The sequence below is a fragment of the Pangasianodon hypophthalmus genome, chromosome 30 (assembly GCF_027358585.1).
Source record: "Pangasianodon hypophthalmus isolate fPanHyp1 chromosome 30, fPanHyp1.pri, whole genome shotgun sequence".
In the NCBI taxonomy this organism is placed as follows: domain Eukaryota; kingdom Metazoa; phylum Chordata; class Actinopteri; order Siluriformes; family Pangasiidae; genus Pangasianodon; species Pangasianodon hypophthalmus.
In genome coordinates this window covers 909,299-930,093 of record NC_069739.1, presented here as the reverse complement: position 1 = coordinate 930,093, position 20,795 = coordinate 909,299, and the positions used below count along the sequence as shown (strand labels likewise).

General features: G+C 41.8%; 2 protein-coding genes across 2 annotated transcripts; both read left to right on the top strand.

Annotated features, from left to right (window-relative positions):
* Nucleotides 1–3,091: 3,091 nt before the first annotated feature.
* On the top strand, nucleotides 3,092–4,084 carry LOC113532354 (trace amine-associated receptor 13c-like). Its single transcript, XM_026923718.2, has one exon. It carries the CDS (start codon nucleotides 3,092–3,094, stop codon nucleotides 4,082–4,084), a length of 993 nt encoding a protein of 330 aa, XP_026779519.2.
* Nucleotides 4,085–5,077: 993 nt separating this feature from the next.
* LOC113532349 (trace amine-associated receptor 13c-like) lies at nucleotides 5,078–6,070 on the top strand. The gene has a single exon (XM_026923703.2). The coding sequence runs from the start codon at nucleotides 5,078–5,080 to the stop codon at nucleotides 6,068–6,070; it is 993 nt and encodes a 330-aa protein (XP_026779504.2).
* Nucleotides 6,071–20,795: the final 14,725 nt, after the last annotated feature.

Sequence of the window (20,795 nt, the reverse complement as noted above, 5' to 3'; positions counted from 1 at the left end):
ATGCTAGGATTGGCACTACACTGTAGGTCTATTTAACCTTTTTAGGTCAACGTGTGTATCCTTCTTTCTCTTTCTGTTTTTGATCATTTTGGGTAGATTTTTTTTTTTTCAGTGGCATTCCTAATAAATATAATTCACTGATGTTGCCTATATATGTATTTCTCAAATGTTCATTATGTTGAACATACATTTATAGATTTGATTTTGTATTAATGAACTCAAAAAATTGAGGTTGATAGTAAATGGGAAGAAGCTGTTGTGGTGATGAGTTCTCTTGGTTCAGTAGTGCCTACCTATTCGCAGCTTCTGAAACAGGTGGCTACCCAGATGAGTTTTCAATAACAATTTTTTGGCCCTGTGTCCTTGCTCTAGCAGTTAATAGAGTCAGTGGACTGTAATGATTATAGTATCGGAGAGAGTACGCACCCTTGTGGTGCAACAGTGCTGCTTGATAGAGGTTCTGACAGAATAGTCCATGAGCTAAGTCTTACAATGGTTGAATAATTTCAGCATATTCAGCTATCCACATGTGGTAGTAGCCAGCCATGCCCAATAGAGTCCTCATCTGTTGCTTCATCTTGGGTCTTGGCAATGAAATAATTGCTGCAATTCGATCTAGGCCTAAACACCTACCACCTACGGGGGAAAGAATATGGCCAAAGTATTTCACGTCTTGAGAAACCAACTGCAATTTATGTGGCACCACCTTGTGTCCATTATCTGCTGAATAACAGAGCAAATGCAGTTTGTCTTCCTTACAGGCTCTTTTAGTGAATGAACAGAGTAAGAGAACATCCGAATAATCAATACACTGCCATTTCTTGGGTGGAAACATTCTACTTTTCTAGTTAATGCTTCTGAAAAGATGGTGGGTGAGTCTACATAGCCTTGTGGCATAATGGTCCAAGTCCATTACTTCCCACAGAAAGTAAAGGCAAACCAATATTGTCAAGCATCGTATACAGAAATGCTGAAAAAAAGCCTTAGCTAGACAAATAACTGAAAATCTGGCATCATTTGCCGGTACTGAAAATAATATATTTGATGGGTTAGCCACTATAAGGGTACGTGTAAAAGAACGTTCTTTTACTAGCCTCAGATTCTGTACAAAATGTAACATCCCTGAAGACCTCTAGACAGGAAGTAGCAGGCTGTTTACTGGGGAGGCCTCACAAGAGGTGTTGTGACTTCCCATTCACAAATCGGCACTTGACCACACCCCCGCTTCCACCAAAAGTTTCTTGACATTTAAATAGACATGTTATCTTTTTTGGGAACTGGAACAATTATTGATGTCTTAAAGCAATTAGGAACAGTACATATTCCCAAGGTTAAATATGGTGGTGAAAACAGGGGCCAGTTGGCTGGCACAGTGTTTAGTATACCTGGTGATACTCTACCTGGTCTTGCAGCTTTCCAAACATTTTGTTTTTTGAAAATTTTGCAGACTTGGACCTGAGAGATGAGAGGTGTCATGGCCGTTCACAGAGGTGCTGGGTTGTGAATCTGGGGAACTAAGAGAGATATCAGAGATATGGGCTAACTACAGGGACCTGAACATGCTGGGAATAGGCCCAAGAAAGGAAAGGGAGGACAAGGGGTTGTTATTTGAATATTGGATATTGTTGTTCAAATTGGCAGTAGAATCTGTTTAGGTCAAAAACAAGTATGGGAGTTGTAAGGGTTGAACATGGCTGGTTCTACTTTTGTAGTTGGTGATGGTGCAGATTGAGCACCAGGCAGCTTGAGAATCATTGTTTACTGAATGCACACCATTTGCTATCATACAGCACTCACTGAATAGCGGTGATTATGTTGGGCGGATGGTTAGCTGCATTCAGATTTAACCTGTCAAAAATCGAGAATTTTTCCCCTTTATGAAAATTAGAAGTGAACCCTTCTGGATGAAACCTTTTACATTTTATGTTTAATGTGGCATATGTCTCATCAAGAGTCAGTAACTTTACTGTAATTACTGTGAAACAAGTTCAGTGACAGTGTATGCGACTATTCATATAGACGAAAAACAGAGCAGTGCAAGTATCTGTAACGAGGAGTCAACAGAATGGGGATCCATTAGCAGCGTTTTAATAAAAGGCAGACACAGTCGTACAGGCGTGGTCGGGCAACAGCGAAACAGGGTAATCAGAGGCAAAACAAAGGCAGAGTGATCAAACAGGCAGATGGTCAGGGCAGGCAGCAAGGAATCAGAAACGAGAAGAAACAGTCCAAGGTCAAACACGGTAATCCAACAGAGAAGATATAAACGCTCAGAAATGTCAGCCGGGGCAAAACAAGACTTCGCAGTGAGTGAGCGAGAGGCGGAGGCTTAAGTAGTCCCGGTAATAGGCTGCAGGTGAGCTCGTAATCAGTGCTGGGTGCGGGGTGATGGGAAATGTAGTTTCGAGGGGAAAGTCAATACTCGGGTGATGGTGACCTCTGGTGACGATCAGGGGGACCCACAGAGGCCGGATTCGTTACAGTATCCAAGTTCAGCTGGAGGAGCTAATGCTGTGCTTGACTAAAACTTGTAACTCAGTGTCCTCCTCTGTGCACTGATTGTGCCATGAAATAGGTGGAATTCGTTGAGTTTGATGGCTGTGAGTTTGACCAGTGTTCAACAGTACGGCAAGGTTTAAGGGCCCTGCTCAAGGTCCCAGTAGTCGTGGCTCTTTATTAAAGAGAAACCTGTGCTCTGAATGATGCTATTAAGTCTGTTAGTGGTCTTTGTAGTGATGCTGCTGCAACAAAAATGTAACACATTTTGGGATGTTTATGTTTCTTTGCACAGGTTAATATGTAGAATATGTATAGTAGAATATGTAGAATATGTATTAATATGTATAGTTTTTTATAATAGATGGAGCAAACACACTTCTGTGCCATTTGTTTCAACAAGGAATGACATCATATGTATTCATATGCTGCCACTCAAACTCAGGGGGCGTGAGTATTTTTTAAACTATAAAACCGCCAGAGCCATTTGAGCCAGAAGTCATTTGATTGTGATTTGTTGTAGTTTTACAATGTTAGCATCCAATATATGAGGTATTTCTTAAAACTTTGTATACATTAGAGAAATGCTGTATTCATGAACCTGACAGAGTTTAATCAGTCTGATCGCTGTGAGCATTTCTCCTGTCCAGAGAGATCTGTATCTCCTGTAGTTTATATCTTACTGTACATGTGTTCAGCTGCTGTGGTTCTGCTAACAATGTGTGGAAATCTGCTTGTCATCATCTCTGTTTTTCACTTCAAGCAGCTTCACACACCGACCAACATGCTCTTGCTCTCTCTGGCTGTGTCGGATTTCTTCGTGGGTGCTTTTCTATTGTCGCCAATGTTAATCTGGACTATTGAGTCATGCTGGATTTTTGGGAGAAGTTTCTGTTCCAGTTTTTGGTTGATAACTGGTTTCCTCACAGCCTCGTCCATCTATAATATCGCTTTGATTGCTGTGGATCGGTATTTGGCTCTCTCAATCCCCTTTCTCTACATGAACAGAGTGTCTGTAAGGATCACTTGTATTGTAATTGTTTTTGACTGGTGTGTGGTGGTGGCCTATAATTTGGCACTCTTTTATTTCAGTGGAAACTTCAAGGGTTTTATAATATGTCCTGGAGAGTGTTTTCTCTTTCTGAATGAGGTTTGGACTGTAATTGACCTTATATATTCATTTATATTTCCACTCTCTGTCATTATCATATTGTATACTCGAGTTTTTATGATTGCTAAGAAACATGCCACTGCTATCAGAGAGCTTAATAATCACATACGGCCTAAAACTCAGAAAATCACCTCACACTCGATGAAATCTGAGCGAAAAGCAGCTAAAGTACTTGGAATTTTAGTGGCTGTGTTTCTGATGTGTTTACTTCCATATTTTATTAATAGTTTGTTAGGTGATGTTATTGAAATACAGACAAAAACATTTCAGAAACTTGTGATTGTGGTTTATCTTAATTCAACGATTAATCCAGTTATTTATGCTCTGTTTTACCCGTGGTTTAGGAGGTGCATTAAATTAATTATAACTCTGCAAATATTCCAAACAGACTCTGCATTAATAAATGTTCTTTCATGAAAAGGCTTTTTAATACCTTCTGATAATGTGCCTAAATATAGCTGTTATATTATATATTATATTGCTGTTATAACTCTGCAAATATTCCCACTGAACTCTGCATTAATATATGTGGTAGTTAATGCTTCTGAAAAGATGGTGGGTGAGTCTACATAGCCTTGTGGCATAATGGTCCAAGTCATTACTTTCCACAGAAAGTAAAGGCAAACCAATATTGTCAAGCATCGTATACAGAAATGCTGAAAAAAAGCCTTAGCTAGACAAATAACTGAAAATCTGGCATCATTTGCCGGTACTGAAAATAATATATTTGATGGGTTAGCCACTATAAGGGTACGTGTAAAAGAACGTTCTTTTACTAGCCTCAGATTCTGTACAAAATGTAACATCCCTGAAGACCTCTAGACAGGAAGTAGCAGGCTGTTTACTGGGGAGGCCTCACAAGAGGTGTTGCTTCCTTCATCCATATCAATCTCATCCTTTGCCCAAAGACACAGAGGACCTGCAGCAAGGAAACGGTATTGTGTAAAGGTATCATTAGTGTTAAAAAGCAGAGGAATAGTAGTAAGATTCTGGTTCCCAGGAGCATTAACAAAATACTGTGATCTACTTAAATAACTGACTTATTTAACAGATATCTACTGGCACTGGTTGTTGGTGAGTATCATCCTTTACCTATAGGTTTCCAATCCTGTGTTTGTTCCAGGAAAGCAACCCATGCATCTGAATTTTGCCATGTCCCTTGCTTCTTAGCAATGGAGACATGAGGTATGGAACCAGAAACCACGAGTCCCATCAGTCCATTCAAGAACACATGAGACGGGGAAACATTCTGTTGATATTTAGTTTAGGCCTTTTGTTCCAACAAGGCATGACATCATATCTATTGTGCTGTCACTCAAATTAGTGGGGTGTGATTACTGTCTAAACTATAAAAGCACCAGAGCTGGTTGAGCCGTAAGTCATTTGATTCATTAGAAAAATGCTGTATTCATGAATCTGACGGCGGTTAATCAGTCTGATCGCTGTGAGCATTTCTCCTGTCCAGAGAGATCTGTATCTCCTGCAGTTTATATCTTACTGTACGTGTGTTCAGCTGCTGTGGTTCTTCTAACAATGTGTGGAAATCTGCTTGTCATCATCTCTGTTTTACACTTCAAGCAGCTTCACACACCGACCAACACGCTCGTGCTCTCTCTGGCTGTGTCGGATTTCCTTGTTGGCATTTTTGCAATGCCGCTGATGTTAATCTGGACTATTGAAACATGCTGGATTTTTGGAAGAGTTTTCTGCACCATCTTTTGGTTGATTGGTGGATTCCTCACAATCTTATCAATCTATAATATCGCTTTGATTGCTGTGGATCGGTATTTGGCTCTCTCAAACCCCTTTCTCTACATGAACAGTGTCTCTGTGAGGATCACTCATTTTGTAATTGTTTTTGACTGGTGTCTGCTGGGGGCCTACATCTTAGCACTCATATATTTCAATGGAACCTTCACAAGTTCTGTAATGTGTCCTGGAGAGTGTTTTCTCTCACTGAATGAGGTCTGGACTGTAATTGATCTTGTGATAGTATTTATATTTCCACTCTCTGTCATTATCATATTGTATACTCGAGTTTTTGTGATTGCTAAGAAACATGCCTCTGCTATCAGAGAGCTTAATAATCACACATGGCCTAAAACACAGAAAATCACCTCATACTCGATGAAATCTGAGAGAAAAGCAGCTAAAGTCCTCGGCATTTTAGTGGCTGTGTTTTTGGTGTGTTTACTTCCATATTTTATTTACAGCTTGTTAGGCGATGTTATTGAACTACAAACAGAAACATTTCAAGAAGTCTCAATCTTGTTTTGTCTTAACTCCACCATTAATCCACTTATTTATGCTCTGTTTTACCCGTGGTTTAGGAGGTGCATTAAAATAATTGTAACTCTGCAAATATTTCAAACTGATTCTGCATTAATCAATGTCCTTTCATGACATTTTTTTCACTTCTTCCAAATTAACATGCAGTGAGTTAAAGACCAACAGATTTTTACCAAGAAAATAAAAGATTCATTTGTACCTTTATAGTGATTGTTTTAACATTTGATGTTAAAATTGTAATTTCCCTGTAAAAATGTAATATACGATAATAAGGCAATAGAAGCAATACTAATTTTTAAAAATATACTTATTTTTTTTAATGCTAATGAATATTTTTCTGTGCATTAACATTTGCTAAAAATTTGCTAATTAACAAAATGGGTAAAGCATGAGGTGATTTAGGGCTGGAGCTACACAGTTCAAACAGGGAGTGATAGCACTGAGTGAAGAGATGAGTTTTCAGTTGTGTTTTGAAGGAGGAGATGGGGGAGCTTTCAGGAATTTCATAATTTGGGTACAACAACACTGAAGGACCTGCTGACCATGAAGGAAAGTCTGAATCTAGAGATTAAACTGGAGCCAGATGACCTTAGCACGCAGGTGGGAGTATAGGGAAAAAACAGTTCAGACAAATAACCTGGAGCATGGCTGTGTAAGGCTTTGTAGCTGAAGTTTTGTATTGAATATGGTAGGAGATGGGTAACCAGTATAACTTAGAGTGGTTGAAATGTGAGCAGAACATTTAGTGTGAGTGAGAACTCTAGCAGTCAAATTATGGATGTACTGTAATCTGGAGATTATTTTGGTAGGGATGTCAGTAAAAAGAGCATTGCAGTAGTCAAGGTGGGAAGTAATAAAGGCATGGGATAGAGTTTGAGCATCCTTAAAGGTGGTTATGGGTCAGAGTTGAGCAATGTTACAAAGGTGAAAAATGCAGTTTTAGTGAGGGAACTGATGTGGGAAGTGTGATTGGTCAAAGATGACACCAAGATTGCTAATGGTAATGGATGATTTGACAAGGACTCCATCAGTGATAAGCATAGATATGAGAGTTTAGAGACTAAAGCTTTAGGACCAACTACAAGAACTATCTGTGTTGAGTTTGAGGTAAATATTGTGCATTCAGTCCTTGATATCATGGCTTTAAACTAGCAGCGAAGATGGTGGAAGGGCTGTAGTGGCAGTGGTGCAAATATAAAGCTGTGCATCATCTGCAAAACAGTGAAAGCTGTGGCAATGATGAGGGACACCTTGATAAACAGGAGCAGAAAAGGATTTGTAATTTCCAGTTGTAATAAAATGTTGCCAATCCATGAGATATGGGGTAGACCAGGAAAGAGCTGTACCAGTACTACCAACAGCTGATAAGCATGCAAGAAGTGCGTTAACTTAAATCATGGCCCGGAGCTCCTGAGTAAACCAAGGAGAGGAATGGGAAGAGAGAAACTGTATGGTCATAATTGGTGCATGTTCCTCTAAAGCTTTTGAGATGACTTAGTTATAGGTGGACAGAATCTCAACAGAGAAAGGGAAGTTTAGAAATGTCAGAAATAGAAAAAGTGCAAATGGAGACTAAGAAGGATTAAGTATTGGTAGATTTAAGGTTACAGTAGGATATTTTGGATTTTCCAATAAGCATATGATAAGAAATAGAAATACAAATCAGATCAAGAGTGTGGCTGTGTGTGCGGAGAAAAAAACATGCTGCTTGAAATCAAAACAATCTAGGAGAGACAGCAAATCAGCAATAGTAATAAAGTGTCAGCATGAATATTAAGCAGTATTACAGCAGTAGACATGGCACAGGCAAATGTAAGCATTTCACTGAGATCACAGAGAAAATGGGGGTGTGGTTTAGAGGGTCAGAAGATCAAGTAATGAAGAAGTAGCTATGACAAAAAGTTAATGCAGAGCTTGCTTGTCTGTGTGTGTGTGGACACTCGCTCTGCTTGAAAGCTTGTGTGTCCATGTGCACGATCACATTGAGCGTATAAAAATGAATAACGAACCACATGAGATATGTGGCCACATATCTTCCTCAACATAAATGGAGATTACTGACTGAGTGTCCGTGTTAGTAAGCACAGAGTGAGATTACATGCAAAGATCAAAGAGTGAAAAGGAGATTTGCATGTAATTCCCTGTGTTTAAAAGATTGCTGATTTTAACAAAAGGTTTGCACCTTCAAATTACTCAACATGGTAAAACTTTGAAAGAAATAATAGTAAACACTATCTTTTCCTGTTCAAATGTACAGTCTTAGTTGGAATTCTTTCAGTTCACCATGAATGTGAGAAGAATGTAGCTTGAGCCTTTAAAGCATGTCTGTGTGCGCTCTGAATGAAGCGGTCTGTATGCTGGGATTAGCATAACAGAGATGTGGTCTGAGTAGCCGAGGTGGGGGCGGGCTCCGCACGGTACGCGCCAGGGATGTTTGTGTAAACAAGGTCCAGCGTGTTCTTCCCTCTTGTTGCAAAGTCCACATGCTGATGGAATTTAGGGAGCACTGACTTGAGATTTGAGTGGTTAAAATCTCCGGCAACAATAAACAGTCCGTCAGGGTTTGAATTCTGCAGCTCGCTAATAGCCCCATACAGTTCACAGACCGCGTCTTTAGCATTAGCGCTGGGGGGAATGTATACACCGATTATGAGGACAGTGGTGAATTCCTGTGGTAAATAAAATGGTCTGCATCTAACAGTCACAAACTCCACCAGCGATGAGCAGTAACTAGAAATTAGCACCGAGTTCTTGCACCAATCCGTGTTGATGTAAACATTCAAGCTGCCGCCGCGAGCCTTACCGCACAGAGCTGTGTTTCTATTGGCACGAAACGAGGCTAGCCTGTCTAGCTGAATGGCGGCGTCCGGAACTCTGTCACTGAGCCACGTCTCCGTGAAAACAAAGACGCAGCAGTCTCTAAACTCATGCTGCGTAGTTTGCTGGATTCGGATGTAATCCAGTATATTGTCCAGGGAGCAGACATTGGAGAGCAGGATGGACGGGAGAGCCGGCCAGCTAGGGTTTGTTTTTAGCCTAGCATGGACCCCCGCCCTCTTTCCACGCTTCTGCTTTCTCATGCACCGCTTGCGACGTCCCCTCCCCCGGCCAACGGCATCAGGCAATGCCACGGGCTGGAGGCCTGGTCCCCGCAGCAAACTGATATCGCGTAGCTTCTCCAGCAGATCATCATGCAGAGTAGCTGTAGTGTTATTTCTGAAGTTTAGAAGTGTCTGGCGGTTGTATACACGAACACCGGTAGCTCCGATGTCCATGTGCTGTTAAAAGTCGGGCTAAAGACAAAAATAGCACCATTTTGTATCCGGAGTGGCTGCTGCGTGCTACTGCCGCGCCGCCATCTTGGACTAAACTTCATGGTATGATCACTTGAAGGATGATCTGCCAGTCGCAGTATGCAGTTTTGACCAGACTATGAGCAGAGGATCATCTTTACCTGTCGCTTCACCGCTCCCCCATTGGTGCAGGACTTGGTTGAAGGGAAGAACCTCTGTGTGAAGGGTTGAACCTGTGTGTGATGGAGTGATGGACTGGGAGAAGCGTTGCACTGGGGCAATCCCACTCTCTTGGCTTTGAAAGTTTAATTGCAGTGTGGACAGTCATCACAACTGGAAACTTCGTTGGCTGCAGTAGGTGACCATGATGCCATACATGCCTTGTCATGCTCTGCACTTTCTACATAGCACTGCAGGAACTACCTTCTGGCAGGAACAGTTTTGATCAGAGATTTGTTGTTAGGAACAATGGTGATCAGTGATTTGTCATTGGCAACAATGATGATCAGTGATTGGCTGTCTACTGTACAACATTTGCACTCTTCTTTTACTGCTCAAAATGTTTAAACATGTCTAACCACTGACCGGCCCAGGAAAAAAAGGCATGTGTAATTATTTTCTAATTATCATCAGCATTAATACTACCTGTCAAGTTAGATTTGGCTCTACAACGTAGGCCTTTTTAATCTTTTTAAGTTTGTCCTACTTTCCCTTTCTGTTTTTGACCATTTTAGTTTTTTTGGTGGCATTCCTAATAAATATAATTAACTGATGTTAACTGTATTCTTGTCTAATATTCACTACATTGAACATTTATTGAAGGATTTGATTTTATATTAATGAACTCAAAATATTCTCCGTTTACCTTGACAGAAAGCAAAGGCATGCAACAAGTCCCATCAGTCCAGTCAAGCGCACATGAGATGGAGGAATGGGGCAGGGACACCTGGACAATTAACAACCTCCACAATTAACAAGAAATGGGACAATACTATTTCATTTAACATCAGAAAACACCACAGTGCTGTGAGAGTTTGAATGCCATACCTCTTGCGATCTATCCATGTTAGGGCAAGCGACTAAAAGTAGGAATTAGCAATGTAACACTATGTGTGATACGCAAACAGTGTTGAAATTCCTTTATCATTACAGATGGCCTGTGATACACAAATCACTCTACTGTAGATTGAATACTTTTTTGATACTATTTCATACAACAGTATGAAATAGTATTATATATACTATAAAGACACAAGGACTCATTCACTATGGCATAATGATTTACTGTGAAAATATGTTTCCATCACTCTTTTTCACAGTTATTCTTTTTACACAGGGCAGGGCTAAGCATAAGCACTTTGTGTTGATACTTTGTTTAAGCTTTGCTACATAAAAATTTGCATAATAAAAGCTTTAATTCTCTAGCCAGTAACTACTAGGCATGACATCACATTTATCACGCTAACTAGTGGGGCGTGATCAATTTGTATACTATAAAAGCTCTATATAACAGCTGTTTGAGCCATAAGTCATTTGATTATTACCTTTATACAGTCACTGTTTTACAACGGTAGCATCCAATATATGAGGTATTTCTTTAAACTCTGTAGCCTTTAGAGAAATGCTGCATTCCTGACAGTGATTTAATCTGCATGGTTATAGAAAAATGTGTGGAAATCTTTATTACCAGCAGTTTTTTACCCTGTTAACAGAAATATTTTAGACATGGATACAAACAAAGGATGGTGTGACAGAGGATATGGATACAGAGGATATGTGTGGTGGCGTGGGTGTGGTCAAGCATCCGCTGTGGACAAACAGGAGGCGTGTCGAGTCTTCCTCTACACTATCCCACACCGGGGTTCTACAGTGGTGCCTAAGACCAGGATTTAAGGTAGATTCCGACACCACCATGGAAGCCTCCCCACTAGCTGAGATTGTCGCATGCTCCAGAAGCTCCAGCTGTATCCCCTGCCACCGTGCCACATGTGACACGTATGAAGATGGCCTCCATGGACAATCTGGAGGCCTTCCTGGAGCTCTTCGAGCATGTGGCAGCTGCATGGGGATGGCCAAATGAGGAATGGGCTCTGCAACTCCTCCTCTTGCTATCAGAGGAAGCCCAGCTCACTGCCAGCAGCTGCCATCATGGACACAGCTGGAGTATTCCAGTGTGGTATTCTGCAGTGCGTCAGCCGGACACCGGAGGAGCACTGCCAACACTTCCTTTTGCTGCAGTTCCCCAAGTGCACCCGGCCTTTCACCTACGCACAGCAGCTGAAGGACTCCTTTCACCAGTGGTTGATGGCAGAGGAGCAGGACACAGAATGTATCATCGAGCTGGTGGTACAGGAGCCGTTCATCGCTCAACTCCCGAAATTAACAGCAAAGTGGGTCCAGTGACACCGGCCCACGTCCCTGGATGCACGCCATGCAGCTGAAGGAGGATCATTTGGAAGCGATCACTGGTCCAGGCATCTCTCATTTCCCTCGCTCTTAAAATGCATTACCCTTAATCAAGGTCCCCTTTGAAAGAATTGGCATGGACCTCGTCGGGCCATTACGTGAGGATAACGCTTTATGTTAGTCCTGTATGATTATATAACACAATGTCCAGAAGCCATGCCTCTGCGCTAAATCTCAGCATGCAATGTTGCGGAGACACTCTTCCATGTTATCTCCTGAGTCAGGATCCCGAAAGAGATCCTGATTGACCAAGGTACTACATGTATGTCATGGACACTATGTGAGCTCTACAAATTATTAGGGATTAAACTGATTCGCATCAGTGTTTACCATCCACAAACTGATGGCCTGGTGGAGCGGGTTAATCAGACACCAAAAACGTGATTCGTTAGTTCATTCACGATGATGCAAGGAATTGGGATAAGTGACTCAAGCCCCTGTTATTTGCAGTATGAGAGGTCCCGCAAGCCTCCACGGGGTTTGCCCCATTTGAATTATTGTACAGACACAAGCCTCTTGGAGTCTTGGATGTCATTAGGAAAAATTGGGGGGACTCGGCTAAGGGAATTTGCACCGGGAGATGAAGTGCTCATTTTGTTACCCACATCGAGCTCTAAATTACTTGCAAAGTGGCAAGGACCCTTTGAGGTCACACGGCCTGATGGAGAAGTCGACTATGAGGTCAGGCAAACAGATAGAGGCAATGCACTGCAAATATACCACCCCATTTTCCTGAAAATGATCTGTGAACAGAGGCGGTTCCTGTGGCTCTGGCGACAGTAAGTCTAAAAAGTGCAGCCCAATTCACCCCAGTCTCCTGTGAAGACCACCTGTCCCAGAAAGCACAATTTTCCAATGTGTTTTCACCTCTCCCTGACCTCATAGAGCACCACATTGAGACTCCTCCAGGTCTGGTTGTACACAGACACCCATACCGGTTACCTGAAAAAAATGTGGTTCGGGATGAACTCAAGGCTATGCTCGACATGAGAGTATTCGAGGAGTCCCACAGTGACTGGAGCAGCCCAGTGGTCTTGGTGCCCAAGACCTAGGAGTCGGTCCATTTTTGTGTGGACTTTAGAAAAGTCAACACGGTATCTAAATTTGATGCATATCTGATGCCTTGCATTGATGAACTGCTCAATCGGTTAGGTGTGGCTTGTTTTTATTTGACACTGGACTTAACCAAGGGGTATTGGCAGAGAAAATGGGGGAGAAAATGGGAGAGAAAATGGCCTTTCCAACTCCATTTGGGTTACACCAATTTGTCCCCCTTCTGTTTGGGTTGTTTGGAGCCCCAGCAATGTTTAAAAACCCCATGGACAGAATCTTCTGCCTGCACAATGCATGTGCCGCTGTTTATTTAGATCGCATAATCATTTATAGCAGTGATTGACATCAGCATTTACAGTATATGAGGGCTGTCTTGAGATCGTTGAGACAGGCAGGCCTGACCAGTGTGCAAATGGGCAGAACAGTATCTGGGCTTCCACTTGGGCCATGGGCAGATATGTGCCCAAATTGATAAGACAGCAGCAATTGCGGCCTGCCCAAGACCCAAGACCGAAAAGGTGAGGCAGTTCCTGGGGCTATTATAGGAGGTTTGTATCTAATTTTTCAGACATCACCAGCCTGCCGACTGACCTCACTAAAAAGGGAGTACCAAATCCAGTCCAGTGGACTGAGCCGTGCGAGTGGGCTTTCTGCCAGGTAAATGCGGTTTTGTGTGGGGGCCTGCTGTTGCATTCTCTTGACTTTCTCTACATTCTGTGTTGGAGACTGACGCATCAGACAGAATGCTGGGGGACTTTTTATCCCAGGTGGTGGAGGGGGAGGAGCGACCCATGCTGAACAGCAGGCGGAAGTTCTCGGTAAGGGAGACCAAGCACAGCACAATCAAGAAGGAGTGTCTGGACATCAAGTGGGTTGTCCTCACCTTCTGAGACTACCTACTGGGGAGCGCTTTTACCCTCAGTTCCTATCATGCCCCGCTCCCATGGCTCCACTGCATGCCAATGCGTGGATCACTCATTGGTATCTGGCACTTCAAGCCATTCAAATTCGAGGTGGTCCACAGACTGGGGACACAGATGGTGGTGGCGGATTACCTGACCATCCAGGGAGATAGTCAGCTGCAGGCCAGAAAACTCCGTGGCCTGAGTTGGGCTGTGGGGGTAAATGGCGTTGTGGGCATGGTTGAGGCGGGTCAAACCGGCAGTGACTCCCGTAACCGACGAGAGAGAAAAGAGAGTGCAAGATGGCTGGCGGAGGTTGGGAGATACACACAACAACGTGAACATGAACCTGATGGCACGAAAGCTGCAAGTCCAGGACAGACCAATGTTCATTGTTTTGATTTTTTTTAAGTGTGTTGAACGTACGCTGAAAAGCGTGAGCTGAATAAACGTGAGCCCGGAGCTCCAGGGTTCTACAATATATTTCCTGCCCAATTTGCACCGTGCATGAGTGATTCAGATCGGGCAGGGGACCAAAAATTGGCTGAAAAAAGTTTATTTGTGATGCTGGTTTGGTGGGATTTTATCAGTAGACATAATAAAGCAAGAAAAATATGTACGTTTGAAAATATAGGAACATCAGATGATATCATTTAGGTAGACACATAACTTTTTGGGTTTTGATCAGCCAACATGATTGTGCACAAAGTATAATTAAAAGACTTGAAGAGACTTCCATATCCTTTATTATGAACTGTGCTTGGTTTTTACATCATATCTTTGAAGCACCAAATTCATCCACAAAGCCATTAATTGCGTTTGCCTTTTGCTTTGGAGAGCAGAAGGAAATGGGCTTTCATTGATAAGCCAAAGCTGCTGTTCACCATGTATGCAATGACACTATAGGCTTCTGCTAGTGCTTTAGTATTTGATGCACTGGGAGTGAGAAAAGGTTGAGTACCTGTGTACTAAACAGTGAGTCTGTCTGTGACGTAGTTTGAGAACAGACACTCGGCACAAAATATTTTGCAAATTTGCATGTGCAATTTTTTTCTTTGTCCGCACTACGTGAAGTGCATGCAGTTTTTGTGGCCTTCCTGCTTTGTTTTTCTTTTGATTCCTTGTTTTCTATTAATGTTTTCTTAATTATAAATTGAAGAATCACATAATAATAGGTGTTTTCGCCAAGACATGACGTCATATTCATTAAGCTGTCAATCAAACTTGGGGGTGGGGTGTGCTTACTTTCTAAACTATAAAAATATCTGAGCTGTCTGACCTATAATTCATTTGACCATAATGTAACACAGACTTTTTTTAAAAATGCATGTCTTCATGAATCTGACGGAGTTTAACCAGTCTGGTCTCTGTGAGCATTTCTCCTGTCCTGAGAAATCTGTATCTCCTGCAGTTTATATCTTACTGTACGTGTGTTCAGCTGCTGTGGTTCTGCTAACAGTGTGTGGAAATATGCTCGTCATCATCTCTGTTCTTCACTTCAAGCAGCTTCACACACCGACCAACACGCTCGTGCTCTCTCTGGCTGTGTTGGATTTTCTCGTGGGTGCTTTAATTATGCCGTCGTTGCTGATATGGACGATCGAGTCCTGCTGGATTTTTGGGACAGCTTTCTGCATCTGTTTTTGGTTGATTAGTGGTTTCTTCTTGATCTTATCCTTCTATAATATTGCTCTGATCTCTGTGGATCGGTATTTGGCTCTCTCAAACCCATTTTTCTACACAAACAAAATTTCTATGAGGACTATGTGCATTGTGGTTTATTCGAACTGGTGTATATGTCTGGCATATATCATAGCATTCTGTTATTTCAATGGAACCTTCATGAGTTTTGTACTGTGTCCTGGAGAGTGTTTTCTCCCTTCGAATGACCTGTGGTTCATAACTGATCTTGTAATAACTTTTATATTTCCATGTTCTGTCATAATTATATTCTATACTCAAGTTTTTGTGATTGCTAAGAAACATGCTACTGCTATCAGAGAGCTTAATAATCACACACGGCCTAAAACACAGAAAATCACCTCACACTCAATGAAATCTGAGAGAAAAGCAGCCAAAGTCCTCAGCATTTTAGTGGCTGTGTTTATGGTGTTATTACTGCCATATTTTATTTACAATTTATTAGGTGATGTTATTGAACCACATTTAGGAACTGTTCAGAAACTCATGATAATGTTTTCTCTTAATTCCACCATTAATCCATTTATTTATGCTCTGTTTTACCCGTGGTTTAGGAGGTGCATTAAATTAATTATAACTCTCCAAATATTCCAAGTTGATTCTTCATTAATCACTGTTCTTTCATGAATAGTCTTCTGATGATGTAACTAAATATTGCTATTATATGATACATAATTTAATAATTTAATATGCACTATGAGGAAAATGTCAGTAATGTTACAAACAGTCATACTACAAACCAAAAAGTGCCAAATACAAACAGGTTTACAAAAAAACCTGTCTTTTGTACTTTTATGGTGGTTGTTTTTAAACATTTGTTCTTAAAATTGTAATGTGGACCACTATTCTAATAATAATAATTTTTCAATGCTAGTGAATATTTGTTCTATAAAATGAACAGCAATCAAATGCACAGACACATTTCATCTCTGTAAATTGACACAGCCACAGTCTTGTTTAGATATCGAGGTTTATCGCACCTTTTTAAAGCACAGGTTGAGTGATTAACTCACTCTGCTTGTCTGATACTGAATTAACAATGCATTTTGCATGTTATTAAGACCTTCATATAAGGGCTGTAATAGGAGCATGACCTTAAAATATGATGAGAAAGTATGAATGGGGTACAACTAGCCCTTGCATCACCACCAGAATGTTTGGCAAAGTTAAACTAGTCTAGCACACTGATAAACTGAGGGTGCTAGGCCAGACTAGATATATAGAAATATTTTTAGGTTATGCACTGTGCAAAAGCATATATCATTGGCAGTACTCAGCATTGTAAACTGCCATGAAATCTTCACAGGAATATTACTTTAACTCAGAATATTATAGAGATGCAATTTATATACAGAAGCCTTTAAGTAGCATAATCACAGATAACTTTGGGTATTGGCTACAGGTCATTAGAGTAAGTTTGGGTTTACTTTTTACATTTAAATACATTCTTGATAAATTAACTATTTCCACAGTGTACATTTTCATAGGGAATTATTCACCAGGCAGCATATTAGAGCAATTCCTAAAATGTTTCAAGCATTTCATTTTAAACTGTATTATCTTCTTATGATAAATAGCCATGAACTCCAAAAGTGAACTGCTTTTCTTGAAAGCTTTCAGTCCATTTGTGTAAATCTGTAATACTCAGAAACACAGGTTTGTGTGAACAGAAGGGAGAAGAAACGCCATCAGCTCTAAAACAGTGAAAGTGTAAGATAAATCACTGACTTTAGGAATGAAAGCATGGTTAGGCAGCGATATAACCTTGATATTAAACAAGATAAAGTGTATACAGGAGAGGTACACTGGAAATGCATGAAACTTCTTGAAGTAGTAGAAGTCAGGATGAAACTAGTCCCTCTCTCTTTATGCAATTTATGGAATGCACAGCAATTAAGAAAATAGACTTCATGTTAAAACCATAACGAATTTCCTGGTTACACAACTGCACTTTTGCACATGGACATGAAGTTTATTTTCTTAAAGTTATCAACCAGATGGAGACTTGAGTGCAAAACTATTCGTGGCAATTGCAGTCCTTAGCCATCTTTATGGTTTCTCAGTGGTACCATCCACAATAATCTCAATAATCTCATCCTCAGCAGCAGTGATTGGTTTCCAAGTGATGAGAACTCCAACAAGTACTAGGTCATTAGGCTGAATCATCCAGGTCCAGAGAGCAGAAGGGGTCAGGATCACTGGTATCTCAGGAATACACAGTGAGTTCCTGTGACGTAGTTCCTGTTTTTGAATCTTTTGCTGTGAGTTTCTTGCCTGGGTCAGCGTTTAAATTATACAGATTTTTCTTTTCCATGGATAATTTTGTGCTATTGTTTTCAGTTGTATCTTTCACTTTTCCCTTCTGCTGCATTTTCATTTTCTCAAAGAACGCTTTTTTTAATGTCTAAAGACAGCAAGTGGAGGCCATGCATGCCAGATCTGTCTAACATAACCTCAACTAATCTTAGACTAAGGTACATTAAACACTCAACATGTCAAACATTCAGCTTATTCAATGTGTTGAGTGCAGGATGTTTGATAGACACCATGACAACTAACCCTGTAGATAATAATACAATTATGACAGATCAACGATTAGAATTACTCCCCTTTGAGAGACCGAACTAAATTCAATAATTTCCTCATCAAAATCATCAACTTGTATATTAGATCGCTTACCTACATGTTTCTTTCAACAGATAATTCCAGAAACAAACCTCTTCTGAAAATAATCAATTCATCCCTTAGCACTGGCTATGTACCTAAATCTTTTAAACTAGCTGTTATCAAACTCCCGATTAAAAAACCTGACCTCGACCCCTGTCAGATGTCCAACTATAGGCCAATATCACACCTCCCCTTTATCTCCAAGATCCTAGAAAAGATTGTAGCACAGGAGTTATGCTCATACCTACATAGGAATAACATTCTTGAAATGGATCAGTCAGGATTTAGTCCTCATCATAGCACAGAGACAGGCATACTATGGTAAAGTTTGGTGTCCCACATGTCCCTTTCATTATGTGCAGCAGTAAAAGACCATGGTGTGATTATTGACTCCAGTCTTTCATTTGAAGCTCATGTAGATAATATTACTAGGATATTACTTCTTTCATCTCAGAAATATTGCTAAGACAAGAAATATAACGTCACTACACAATGCAGAAAAACTGCGTGATGAGGAGGAAGGAGAGGCCAGGCTGTAAGGATGCACGCCTGGCACTGAGTTGTCTAATCAGTGGTAGAGAGTGATAAAGGAGCGGCTGGATACGCCTGAGGGGAGAGAGAGAGATGCACATAGGTTTTATGTTTGTGCTACGTTTGTGGTTTCTGTTATGTTTGAGTTCTGTTTATTGTTACATTTTATGTTGAAGTTTCGGTTCTCACCTCCTCCTTGCCCACTTTTGAAGTTTGTTACACTGGCGCCGAAACCCGGGTGGGAGGAGGGACGCGCTGTCCGCGAGCCCTCGCCGCTGCGAGAGGATAGCGGCACCAAGGAAGTGTGGTGCTGGAGCAGTTCCTGGAGGACAGGGAAGTCACTGCTGTCAGCCTGAAAAGGGGAGGAGTCACTGCTGTCAGCCTGTAAAGAGGAGGAGTGGCTGCTGTCTGCTTAGGGACGGAGGACCCGCTGCAGTCCGCCAGGAGGCGGAGGTGCAGCTGCCGTCCACCTGAAAAGGGGAGGAACCGTAGCTGTCCACCAGGATGTCCAGTTCCAGCACCCGGCATTGTGGGACATAGCTTCCTGGCTGGCCGAGGACCATATGACAGCGTGTCTGGGGACCGGGGAACCAGCTTTTTTCTTTTCTCTCTCTCTACTGTCTCCCTCTTGCTCTGTGTCTCCTGCTCACTCGTCTCTTCCCTCTTCCTCCTCTCATCTCTCCTTTTGTCCTAGGATGCGGGTTCTGCTGGCCAAAGGATGTAGCCGGTATGTGTATTGGTTACATTGATGCAACAGTAATAATAATCCAATAATATAATTTTGAATGCAGGACTTTAACTTGTCACTTGTTTTTTTTTATGTTTTTATTTTATTATTTTACTTAAGTAAAGACTCTGAGTCCTTCTTCCAACTGCCTTATTTGATTATACATACATTTTAGCTCTCTCCATTGCTGCTGGCACTAGCTGTCATGGCTCCCATTGTTCAACCTTGGACCACTAGAGAGCACCCTAATCTTTCATGTAGAACTTCTTCTGTTGTCTGGCTTATTTCCTGTGTTTATCATGCTCATGTGTTTGTTAATTACTTGATTAGTTACCTTATTTAAGACCTATGTTTTCATCCTTTAGTTGCTGGAGCATTATATTTGTAAGTTTTTGTTAGTGCCTGTGTTCACATGTGGGGGAGATGTCTGTTACTGTTAGCGCTGTGCATAGTATTTGTTTTTTTTTGTTTGTTTGTTTGTTTGTTTTAACCTAGCTACCTGTGTCCTGGTTTCACTATGTGTCCCTGGTTTGTTTCTTTGTTTCTTGCTTTTTCATTAAAGAAGTTCTGCACTTGCATCCATCTCCATGCACTTCCTTATGACCGAATGCTCCAGCCATTCATGGATGCAGCAGAGCTGGCAGAGCTGTGGCAGGAGTGGGTCCTGGCTCTCGAGGAGAGACAATGCCACCTTGAGAAGCTGAGTGGGATAGACAGGATGAGGAGACAGCATGAGCCCAGAGCAGGACACTCTTCGTTGCCCTCCCACTCTGCCCCAAAGAGAACGCCGCCCCATCAACCCTACCCTCCCAAGGACGTCACCCCCCTTCCATGTTCCGTAGAGGACATCGCTCGGCTTCCATGATCTGCGAGAGACGTCACTCAGCTTCTGTGTTCCGCTGGGGACATTGCTTGGCTTTCGTGTTCCACCAAGAACGTCGCTCCACTTTCGTGTTCTGCTGAGGATGTCACGCTGTGCCCCTGCCTCTCTGAAGATGTGCCCCCCCCCCCCCCGCCCTGCCCAGCTGGTGAGTTTGCCCCCCCATCCACCCCTGCTGAGGACGTCGTTCAACCTCCTTGTTTCACCAACGTAGTCGCACACCCCCCTCTGGCTTCACCGTGGTTGTCGCTCCCCCCTCGCCTTGCCGTGGTCATTGCTCTGCCCTTTGGCCTCACCATGGTTACTGCTCCGGGAACTGACTGTTGGCTTTTCAGGAGTTGCGCCTTAAGGGGGGGCTCTGTCACGGCCCCCACAGGTAGTTCAACCTTGGGCCACTAGAGGGCACCCTGACCTTCTGTGTAGAAATTTGTTATGTTGTCTAGCTTATTTCCTGTGTTTGTCATACTCATGTGTTTATTTTCTTGATTATTTAGCTTAATTCCCATGTTTTCTTCCCTTAGTTGCTGAAGCATTATATGTGTAAATATTTGTTCATGCCTGTGTTCACATCTGCGGGGAGATTTCTGTTACTGTTAGCCCTGTGCGTAGTATTTGTTTT

Bases quoted from the DNA above. Each gene is read 5' to 3' on its own strand.
- LOC113532349 (XM_026923703.2), top strand. From the start codon at position 5,078: ATGAATCTGACGGCGGTTAATCAGTCTGATCGCTGTGAGCATTTCTCC.
- LOC113532354 (XM_026923718.2), top strand. From the start codon at position 3,092: ATGAACCTGACAGAGTTTAATCAGTCTGATCGCTGTGAGCATTTCTCC.